Below are 12028 nucleotides of genomic sequence, written 5' to 3'. Positions count from 1 at the left end.
TCATTTTTCTAAGTGTCAAGCTGACTAGTAATGTTTCCTCGATTTCGTCCAATATTGTACATGGAAAGGAATTAAAATTTTCCTGTATTGAGAAAGGATCTGCTAATGTACGTTTACAACTTTATAGAATGCATAATTTGAAGTTGACAAACATCATACTTTTGTACTAGACTTGATCGATTATGAGGTTTGGTCGTACATTTCTGCCATGAAATGTGACCTTGGCTTGAAGCTTCATGTCGAAGTTGACTTTTTCCTTTAAAATGAATCGACCCAAAATCAGTTGTATATATACGTAATACATTTTTAATTGCGAGAATTGACAATTTTCAAATGACATATTAAAGCAATGTAGAGGACCATGAGATCCATGCTCTATTATGAAATGACTAGTTTTTTATGCATGCGATGTGTGCTTGTCGTTTTAAAATGCACATACTGGCATGCAATAGTACTTAATTGGTTAATTACTTACGGAGTACTCCATTTTTTTTTCTTTTAGCCAATTTAAGCTATTCTGTAATTTGGCCTTGTATATTTTGGTAATCGTAATTGATTAAGTTTTTCTCCCCTTAATATGTTCTACTGTTCTACACGTTATTTTATTATGTAACATAATTTGGTTAGTAGATTCAATTATTTGTGAGCGAGAGTAATATAGATTTTTGTATAAGGGAAACTAAAAGGTCATTTACCATAATGATCTAATGAGTTCCCTTATATAATAGACATTGACGTGTGTTGTGCTATTTAGCTACATACGGTGTATGGAAGTACTCATAGCATGTACCACTTTAATGTGGTTAAGGCATTTTTGAAATATTGTCACCTAAATCTGTAATACTAGTATGATTTAGCAGTATATGCATAAGCTGATAACGAAGAGGTTGAACCACTCCTGGCTAATGCATAATCTTACATTTCTGTGCGAGATTTGTGGCCTATCATCTTGCATGTCAAATTAGTAATTCACCACTTTCCTTTTAATGTCGACCAATGATATTACTTGTATCATAGGTGGTTGGATCTCGTTGATGGGAAGATAATTACTCTTATTTCATGCTTGTCTTGTCCATTCAATCATTAATGTATTCATGAATAAGTTAATAACAACATAATTATGCCCTTTTATTTTTTTTTTCCGCCCCCAAAATTAAATTTATGGTTCCGCTTTTAATAACAACTGGGAAAAAAATCCTCGATATTTAGGTCATGTAAAACATATTACATGCACCCAGGTGCACGGTGCACCTTCTTACATTTTTTTCTTACATGTGAAGAGAAAATGTGATGAAGACCATCAATAGGCATAAAAATACCTAATAATTTTAATAGGTCATGTTCCTTTAGAGTTAATTTTACTATTTTTTAGTTCAATGCAGTTCCATTCAACCCAGTCCAGTCAATGTACATTAAATAAGTCTAATTCAATTCATTTCAACTCCATTCAATTAGCTATCCAGCTTAGCCAAATCTTGTACTCCTCCCGTTTCTTTAGGTACCATTTTCCCAAAAGTCGTGTTTTTCAATGTATTCATTTCTACTTTATTTTATTTTTGGCAATCATTTTTAACGATCTTACCCCTTTCTTTCACAATAATTACACTTTTTCATCATCTCTCACCTATTTTACCCATTAATTTATTAAATATTTCTTACGTTTCCACATTTATTTTACATCCAAACACCACTCCTAGAAACAATAGCGCAATTTAGATTATACACCCGGGTGCACAATGTTCACTGTGCACTCCGATGAACATTTATTTAATATCTAATAAACATGAAGAATGATTTTAAAGTACGCGCACATGTGAATCATTTCAATATATATATTCTCTGGATTTAAACTATATGTTCATTTACTGCACGTCTTTTGTGTATGACAATATGTTTTTTGAATTTGAACTATATGTTCATTACTTCATTTAAAAATAGGTGCATAATGAGCATTATGCACATGAGTGCATAAACCATATTTTATACTACGCGATTTAGAAATGAGAACCTAAAAATAAAAAATAAAAGAGTAAAAAAAAATAGGGTGTTAACTTAAGTTTCCTAATTTCTTACCCGAACTACTCCCTCCGTCTCTTTTTATTTTTTACGTTTGCCATTTTGCACGTTTATTAACGACTAATTAATATACATTGAGATTCCTCTGTTTTTTATTTAAATAAGAAAAATTATGTTTATTTATAATGTTTTTTACTTTTATCAAAATTATGATATTGGGAATATGAGAAAAATTTAATGTCCTAATAGAAAGGTGTGAGAAATTAACTAACCAATGAATTTAATTGGTTAAAAAATCATTTGACATAAATTTTAATAAAATATTAAATCATTAATGTGATGATATAAAAGGAAATGTAAAGAACATTTTGAAACAACAAAAAAGACAACGTAAAAAATAAAAAGAGACGGAGGGAGTAATAAATACACCAAATAAGACTATAAAAATTTGAAAAGAAAAAAGAAACTATCTGGAAAAGTCCATCTTCCTCCCACCCCAAAAAAATCTTCGATCATTCAATATAGTTCAAGGACAAAGCCACCCGCCATAATAACGTGGTCCGTTTCTACCCTCATATTCCCACTCTCTCTCTCCTTTCTTCTCTGACACGTCAACCATCTTTCACACTCTTCTTCTCAGGCTTTCTCCCCCTAAATTCTGCAACACTCTCTCTCTCTCTCCTCACTCCACCTTCGAAGAAATCAACAATGCCGGAAATCTCCATTGGAGAAGGAGCTCTTGTTCCTTACATGAAGTCCGATTCTCCGCCGAATGAGACACCAGATGGCGGTGGAGAATCCGTTTCCGGCGACAAGGATTTTCTATGCCCTATTTGCATGCAGATTATCAAGGACGCTTTTCTCACTGCTTGCGGCCATAGCTACTGCTATATGTGTATCTTCACTCATCTTCGCAACAAGAATGATTGCCCTTGCTGTTCTCGTTTTCTCACTCCTAAGCTTATTTTTCCTAATTTTGCCCTCAATAAGGTTCGTCTTTGCGTTATTTTCTCTGCTTTCCGTGTCTAATTTTTCTTTTTTGTCTTCTGAATTCCATTGTTTATCGGTGCATTGTCTCTTGACTGTTAAGGTTTTGAGTTCGTTTAATATTTGACGGAAAAATGCGCTGATAATTCTTAGAATTTTGTTGTTTAGAATTTTACTTTTTTGGCATTGGACTGCTATTCTCTAGGTTTTAGGCACGGAATTGCGATTATTTTGTGAGATTTGGATGTATTTGGGAGAAATGTGTTATGATTTTGATTGTTGTTTAAATTAATTTTGAGCTTTGTTCTTGGCTGTTGAAGAGATTTTTTGGAATTTTCGGTGTCGGATCTGTTTTCCTTGTGTAGAATTTGCATGGTTGAGTAAGATTTGTGTTGTTGACTGTGTTATTCTGATCCGATTTGAGACCTTTGGGACATAATGTTGGACATTGGAGTATTAAATTGGGTACTGAGACAGTTCCAGGTCAAAGGAATAAAATTACAGAATATTTCTTTCACTTTTTGTTTCCGCTTCTTTGAGGGGTAGGGGAAATCAAAACTTTTGGTGCATGTCTTATTTTTGTGGAATGTATGTGGTTGTGGACTTTGTGGGACTTACTTTTGCAGAAACATGGTTTTAAATAATTCTGTATGTGTCTTTAGGGGGATACTGCCCCGAGCTTTCTCCTTGTCTTATGTGAATTAAAGTAGTTAAAGCCTCAATTCTATGTAATGTTATGTTGGACAGATCAAAATGTCAATGTTGACTTGTATTTTATGGAATTATGGTACAAATGACCGTTTCTTTCGCTTCTTTTGAGAGTCTGCTATAGTAACAATGGACTTAACTCAAATGTCTGGGTGAACTGTCCTATACTTACGATATGTAGAAGAATACTGCGAAGTCTCTGCCTTTCCCCCTTCAAGGTTCTATGTTGAACAGTGCATTTGCAATTGCAGAATTAACTATTTAATTCCCCACTCCTCACGTAGCGCTTTATAGGTGCGAGGCGTGTGGAGACTAGTGGGTAACGAATGTAATGTTAGTGTATATTCTTGCATCAATATGTTGTGGATCAAACAATGTGCACTTTGTTTCTACTCTTGCCCCCTCTCTTCAATTTGGTAGTATTGTTAACACTGGATCCTTGAGCAAGGCTGGATGTTATACTGAGTAGTGTATTTAGATTAGGAAATTTGGAGGGCATTGGAGGGGAGCAAGAGTGAGGGAACAATTTTCACTTATTTGAATGTGGAATGGTAAGAGGGAAGGAAAGGGAATCGGAGGGTTCCATTTTCCTTTCTCGTTTAAGAGACGATATCTTTTCACTGCTGGAGAATATTTTAAAGGAAAATGCAAGCACACCCCTTCCTTCCCCTCGCGTCCATTTTCTTTCCTTCAATGATTACTAACCAAACATACTGCTAGTATTTAATGTTGAAAATCTATCTGTAACCAACAATGTGTCTCATTCCTGCAGATATTGAAGAAGATGTCTAATTATCAATTTGGAAAAAGTGCCTCTTTGAGTGAACAACTTCGCCGAACTCTGCAGCAGGTTAGTTGACTTCCGTAAGAAATAGCTGCAAACTGTTGTCATCTCACCCCATCTCCAGGGTATATAGTTGACTTTATCATATTGTGTTAGGAAGTTATCATTTATCTTTATGTCCTTACCCAGAGAGCTTCTAAAATGAGTATGTTTCTGGTCATATGTATGATAAATTCCTAAAAGGAATACATAAAGACAATTCACTAACGTAATCCTACAATTAAATAAGTGATATGCAGAATGCAACCCCATCTAGAAAATTGCACTCCACTTCTAGCTTTTCAATATTTTAGACTCATAATCCTATATTGCTTTTGTAGGGAGAGTACAAAAATGGAAGATTTCACCACAAATTAATGTAATCAATTATAAAAAAAATGTTTTCATCGACAACACAAAACATAGGCAAAAAGAACTTTGTACGGAATACCCTTATTTCCGTATAGTATTGGTCTTCTGACTTGTATTGGTCTGGTTTCCTAAAAAAATCAAAATGTTGAGAGTGAAGTGCAATTTCTCTTGCTGGCAATATATTTTTCATATCTTCAAAGGTTGGGATAATATTAATGCAATTTGCCAAATTCTGTTGCTCTCATTTTTGTACTTAATGTTTTAATTGGGAACTTGTGGAGAAACCCTTTCGTAGGCATTATTTTTCTTTATTTTCCTTTTAGGTAAAGAGCTTCACTATTATTTGCTGTTATGTTAAATACTAGATGTTGTTAAGGTCCCGTAAGGAACTTTAAGTTGTTGCCGCAGAAGCTGTTTGGTAATATGTGCTTGAATATACCTATACTACCTCCGTAGATGCACCTCCGTAGATGCTGAAGATAACATACTAGAGTTGTTTGGTGTTAGGTGTAGAAGCAATCCCAGATTGACAGAGATTTCCTCTAGTTCAGTTGGCTTCTCCTTTTTGTGGTCTTGTTTATTTTTATTTTCTTCAAATTTTGTAAAGACTTAACAAAAGATAGTTGTGGAAGATTTGCATATCATCGCAATGAACATGTTCCAAAACTGTAATTTTCAATTGCTGTTGGTAATTAGATCATGAAGCTGGTGATTTCGCAATTAGGCATGTAACCAATGTATAAATTTCATAGTTATGAAGTGGATTCGTAGCAGTTGTCTTGGCATATATTCTTTTTTGTGATTAAAATTTTCTACACGACCCTTCTTTTTGTGGCAATTTGGAATTACTTATTAGTTACAACCGTTGTCAGAAACTCCGTGGAGTTGGATGGGTTAATAGTGATTTATCGCTTTTTAAATTGGAGTTCACTCTTTGAATAATCTATAATCTGTAGACAGGGTTGTGACGTGTCTGTGAAGGATCTTGACTGCCTTTTGTCTCTACTCGGGGAAAAGAAGAGAAAGATGGAGCAAGAAGAAGCTGAGACAAATTTGCAAGTTCTTCTTGAGTTTTTGGTTTGCTTAAGAAAAGGAAAGTTGGAAGAGCTTAGTCAGGTGTGCTTAACTAAACTGAATTTTTTAGTGTGGTGTTTGATATACCAAATCTCTTGTTAGAGCTAGTGCTTTGTAGGTGAAACATCCTAATATTGTGTTAATACAAATATACAATTGAAGTTGGGTTAAAGTTGTGTAGGAAATGATTTCCACCATAATAAAATCTGGTTATGGCCTTTAATCTATAGCATGTATTGCACAAGAAACTAGTAAGTCATCTTAGTAAACTCCGTGTTATTCTGTTAATGATGTAAATCATTATTGGAATTCTCTTCTTTTTCTTTTCCCATTGATCTCTCTCCTTGTTCTCTACCGATGTACTCCATACTACTTAATCATTTATGTGTACTGATAGAATAAAATCTTTCTTTATTTTTTAAAAAAGGTCAATTGCGTATACGATAATAAAGTGTCTTAACTTACTGATTGTGCCATTATGGAAAGAAAATACAATGAAATGTTTTTTACACTCTTTCGTGACAGGGTGGGTTACAGTTAGTGCCTCTATTGATATTGTTTCTTCATAGGGTGTCTTTTAATTACGACGACAAAGCCCAAAGAAAGTTAAATGTTACCTAAATTGCTGAATTTTTAACTAAAATATTCTTTATTTCTTTTAATGTCCAAGTAATTAGACCTGTAGCATCACCCAGAAAAAAATGTTCCTTTCTAAGCTTATTCAATGTACTATATCTAATGCTAAGGCTCGACTAACCATCCTTCTCTTCATCACTTGTGAGTTGCATTCATTAAGCTTCAACTCTATGGATGGATAATAATTTTAACAGTATCTTGTGGTGTTTGTAATTATAGATACAAAATGATCTCCAGTACATCAAAGAGGATATAGATGCTGTTCAAAAGCACAAAACAGAATTGTGGAATGTAAACAAGAGTCGTACAGTTAGATTGAGAATGAGAGGGGATGACTTTGACACAAAAGGTTCTGGTCATACGATACTGAGGCCCATGGTTGATGGTTCTGGTACACAAGTGACGATTTCAGGAAGTTTACCATGTGGAGAAGTCAATGTAGGTGCTCCAGTCTCTCAAGAATGTTTGGAAAATGATGTTCGTGCAGGCTCAAAATTGCAGCAGCAGGCTCCAACAGAAAAATATAAAGCAAGAAAACGGCAGGTCGAGGCGCAGGTTTGCAACTTAGACATTCTGAATAACTCAATTGTTTATATGCATTAGATTGTATTCAAACAAGTATGGGAGCATTGCTATTACACAGTTTACATGTGACAGTTGTGATGGTTTGTTGAAGAAGTCGGGTTTTACTGATCAGCCTACTTCCACAATCCACATTCAGCTGTCATGGATATCATGAACTCATGATGCATGTTAGGTCTTGCAACTTCTTAGCGCATGTTCAGTAGTTAACTTTAGTCCCTTTAATCCACCTGAAGTCTGTGCTTATATGAAAGATGAATGTCAGAAATAGTATTATAGCTGCATTATGAAGTTAGGCTTAGTGATTATTAATCAATTAGGTCGAACAGCTGAGTAAAATAAAGCTTCATTGTAATGTAGAGCAATTAAGAACCAAAATGTCTTCATGTGTAATCAATTATTTTCTGCAGTTCACTGACCTGCAAGAATGTTACCTGCAAAAAAGGAGACACCGGGCAAAACAAAAACAAGCAGCAGAAGGGCGGAATCTGAATAATATGAATAACCTAGGCTATCATGCTGGACTTGAAGATTTCTGGTCTGTGCTCACTTCCTGTACTCGATACAGGTATATACCTTATCTGCTATCTGCAATCATTGCTTTAAGCTCTCAATCTCTCATAGTTGGTTTATTACACTGTTATCTGTTTTTTTTTTCTTCTTTTACATAGCCAATTGAAGGCTATTTCAGAGTTGAGGCTTGGCAATGTTTTTCACTCAGCCAATATTATTTCCAGGTTGGTCGATTTCTTCAATTTGAACTTCTTTTTTAATCCGTAATTCTTTGGACTGATATAGACATACTCTTGTGCGTTCTATGTCTCCGAAACACATATATTTTAAATGCTATTTTGATAATTATAATTGTTGGCAGGCTCACTTGGACCTGTATGTACGTTAAGCATGAATTGTATATTTTCTTTGATTAAGGTCACTGGCCACTAAGCTAGAAGCTGCTTCTGTTCCAGGACTTGCACTTCACAATGCCATATTTTTTCTGGCTTTACAGTATAATCTGCTAGAGATGTATTCTAAATATTTATCTTATACTCCGATGTTATGAGTTGAGTTACTGATAGGCGTGCTGTAGTCGCACCATTATGCTTCAGAGTGTGTAGCTTCTTATGGAAACTTCTGTGTAAGACATGAGATTGGATGCTTTCTCTCTCCCTTTAGCTAATAAACTATCAATATTTTCTTCTTTATCTGTCCTTTCATTCTATCTATCTGCATGTCTATGTGTTAGCTAAAGAAGCAGTATGTTCGTTCTGTATAATTTTTGTCTTGATAAATTCTAACCATCCTGAAAGTAAATAGTTTGTTGTGTATGGTTTTCCACTGAAACTTCCTTCACTGTGGTGGTAGAGAGGTCTGGACCATAATGTTTTTTCTGTCAGTAGAACTCGCTTTGACATCAGCATCAAGCTGCCCATTCTTCCGTTTTGGTTGTTATTTCATGCTATTCTTATGTACAACATTTTTTATTACTTGATTGCCTCTTTACAAATTTTGATTTGTGCTTTTCCATTTGCAGCATAGAATTTGATAGAGACCATGAATTGTTTGCAACTGCCGGTGTCTCCAAGCGGATTAAAGTTTTCGAATTTTCCTCTGTAAGGCATTTTATGCTCAAGGGAAGGATGTGCACTACTTCGAGTAATGTGCTATTTGTTTTGTTAGCAACATTGTGTTCCCAGATCACTATTTTCCATTATACTCCCTCTGTGCCTAAAAGATTACCCTTATTCCTCTTTGGAGTGGCCCTTAAGTTTGCCCATACCTTTAATGGTAAACTTTCCCACTTGCTCTCTCTCTCTATCTCTCTCCTCTTGGCCCCACTTTACCATCTCATACACACATTTTACACTCAACTCCGTCTTCCGAACATCTCCACCCGCAAAAATAAAGAAAAAAAAGAAAGAAAAGGAACAAGTGTTGAAAGGGAATGTGGGTGGCTTTGTTCCTGTGCACACATCTTACCACTTGTTTTTATTGTAGTTTTGCCTTGACATGCTCATTTTCATAAGATCTGTTTCTGTAACAAACCCGGCTTTGCTGCATTCATTTGGAAGTTCATTTTGAGTTGGACTATTATTGCTCACCTGTAGGTGCTTTAACTTGAGTGCTGAAACTAGGAATTAATTGATCTGCAGGTGGTTGAGGAGCCAGCAGAAGTGCACTGTGCTGTTGTTGACATTGCTACACGATCCAAACTAAGTTGTTTGAGTTGGAATAAGTATACAAAACATTATATTGCTAGCAGTGACTATGAGGGGATTGTAACTGTTTGGGATGTTGCTACTAATCAGGTGGTACCAATAGTAATCATATGATGTTCTGTTCCATCAAGTTTTCTATATTCTTAGGGTACTGGTTATTGGTGTACTTTGACTTATGTGAATTATGTTAATTTCCGTTGTTAGAGTGTTGGAGAATACGAGGAGCATGAAAAACGGGCTTGGAGTGTGGATTTTTCGCGCACTGAACCTTCGCTGTTGGTATCTGGCGGGGATGACTGCAAGGTATTTGGAGCTTATCTGCTTTTAAGCTATAGTTTTCTAGGAAAAGTGGTGGGAGTTTATCTAACCTAAAGGTCATATGACTCGTATATATTCTCTTTCAGGTCGAAGTGAATTTTGTACATCCTACTTTACATCTAATAAATTAAATTGCTATATTATATTATATGAGCTTTTGGACCTGTCTCTTCAGTCCCTCAGTCAGTGACATTCTGTATCATGGTGAGGTTGTCATCGATGAACACCCACCTTTTCTTAAAGTTATAAGGGGTGAGGCTGCATATTATTTACCACCAGGCACCAGTCGAACCCACCTGCAGTGAGATCTTTATTGAGTGATGATGGTTAAAGTTTTTAAGTCTTGCATACCTTATTGCCTTATTGGGAATCCCATGGGGACAAGATCTAAGATACGCTGAGTTAGATGCTTGCATATCTTTCAGAGGCAATTACCATGGTAAATGGAATATTCTAAACCACTGAATCTAAGCTCATTTTGGGTGTTTGTCAACAGGTTAAAGTTTGGTGCACCAAACAGGAAAAGAGTGCTCTTAATATCGACTTGAATGCAAATATATGTTCCGTGAAGTGTAATCCTGGATCTAGCATGCATGTGGCGGTATGTATCCCTTCTGTGCATATCTGATTTTGTAATTGTTGAATGTCTCTGAGATATACATATGCGATTATGTGTTTCTTCTAGTTTATTTCAATGAATCTCTAGGATAATCTATTCTGAAGTGCTCCCTCCATTTGGAATTAGTAATCACATGCTTAAGATATCCGAAAAAGTAGTCATCTTTTTATAATACGCAGTATAGTGTTAGTTTATGTTTAATAAGCTACCAGTACCACTTTAATTAAGTGACGGAATGATAGGAGAAGATAGAAATATTTCAACTATGATAAATGGTTTTCTTTGTTAAATCATTTCATATCCTTGGTTAATTCCAGAGGGAGTGAGTATTATTGTATTTGTCTTCTTCATGCTTTTATTTCGTCAGTTTGACCTTAGATGCTGGCTGGGTATTGTACAGGTGGGGTCTGCAGATCATAATGTTCACTACTATGACTTGAGAAACATTAGCCAGCCTGTTCACGTCTTCTCTGGTCACAGAAAAGCTGTTTCATATGTTCATTTCTTGTCTGCCAACGAGCTTGCTTCTGCATCAACTGATAGCACTTTGCGTTTGTGGGATGTCAAGGAAAATAAGCCGGTAATAACTAAAGTATATCTATTTTGTGCTAACGAGTTACACTTACTCATGGGGAAATTAGAACTTAATAAAAGCTTATTAAGTTCATTTTGCCAAAAAATACTCTGATCAATTACACTCATTTGCTTCTTTCCACTGTGTTGCTTGCAGCTACAGGTGTATAGAGGTCATACGAACGAGAAGAATTTTGTAGGCCTCACAGCTAACAGTGAATACATTTCTTGTGGCAGCGAAACAAACGAGGTGTTTGTTTATCACAAGGTAATTAATTCATATGACCCCCAAAAAAATCGTTATAACTTTAGCCATTTTGTGGGCCAATTCAATTTTCCTGTCACTTGCAGGCAATCTCAAAGCCCGTTGCTCGGTACAAGTTCAATGCATCAGAAATGCATGATGGTGACGAGGATCGGGGGTCGCACTTTATTAGTGCAGTTTGTTGGAAGAGTGATAGCCCAGTGATAATGGCTGCTAACAGTCAAGGAAACGTCAAACTATTTTCTCTAGCTGCCTAATTAAGATTAGTTACAACGGTAGATAGGACATTGAAAATCCAGTATCTGTCTTTAACCTTTTGTGTATATAAATCAGTTAGTAATTTCTCCGTTCTCAATTTGTAGAGACAGAATTTGATCACAGACAGTTTGACAGAACAATATGACGCTTTGAGGGTCGCAAGTTCTATGTTGTACACTCTTTTTATTGCTGCAATTACTTCCTCGTAAGCAATGTAGTTGTCTAATACTCCCTCCGTCCCGGAATACTTGACCTGTTTTCCTTATCGGGCCGTCCCTTAATACTTGACCTGTTTCTAAAAATGGAAATATTCTAACAATATTATATTATTTCTCACTCCACCCCTATTAACCCACCTACCCCCTACTCCATACAAAAACTAATTAAAAATTCAACCCCTACTCTCCCCCAACCCCACCTCTTAACCCACCTCCCACTAACTACATCAAAATAATACCCCACTATCAACTACTACCTATTAAATTAAATAAGTCAATTCAAGTCCCTTAAACTCTGTGTCGGTCAAACCGGGTCGAGTATTCCGGGACGGATGGAGTATAAATCAGAAATCGGTTTAA

At 35.7% G+C, this 12028-nt stretch overlaps 1 protein-coding gene across 1 annotated transcript; it reads left to right on the top strand.

The window, feature by feature from the left end:
* Positions 1-2502: 2502 nt before the first annotated feature.
* On the top strand, positions 2503-11645 carry LOC110777269 (E3 ubiquitin-protein ligase COP1). The gene is made up of 13 exons (XM_021981872.2): positions 2503-3006; positions 4484-4561; positions 5867-6022; positions 6836-7171; positions 7609-7766; positions 7870-7935; positions 8733-8811; positions 9352-9507; positions 9622-9720; positions 10232-10336; positions 10755-10934; positions 11085-11195; positions 11279-11645. Exons 1-13 carry the CDS (start codon positions 2725-2727, stop codon positions 11447-11449), a joined length of 1977 nt encoding a protein of 658 aa, XP_021837564.1. The 5' UTR covers positions 2503-2724; the 3' UTR covers positions 11450-11645.
* Positions 11646-12028: the final 383 nt, after the last annotated feature.

The sequence above is a fragment of the Spinacia oleracea genome, chromosome 6 (assembly GCF_020520425.1).
Source record: "Spinacia oleracea cultivar Varoflay chromosome 6, BTI_SOV_V1, whole genome shotgun sequence".
Classification (NCBI taxonomy): domain Eukaryota; kingdom Viridiplantae; phylum Streptophyta; class Magnoliopsida; order Caryophyllales; family Amaranthaceae; genus Spinacia; species Spinacia oleracea.
The sequence above is the reverse complement of the archived record's forward strand: the minus strand, read 5'-3'. Positions and strand labels throughout refer to the sequence as shown.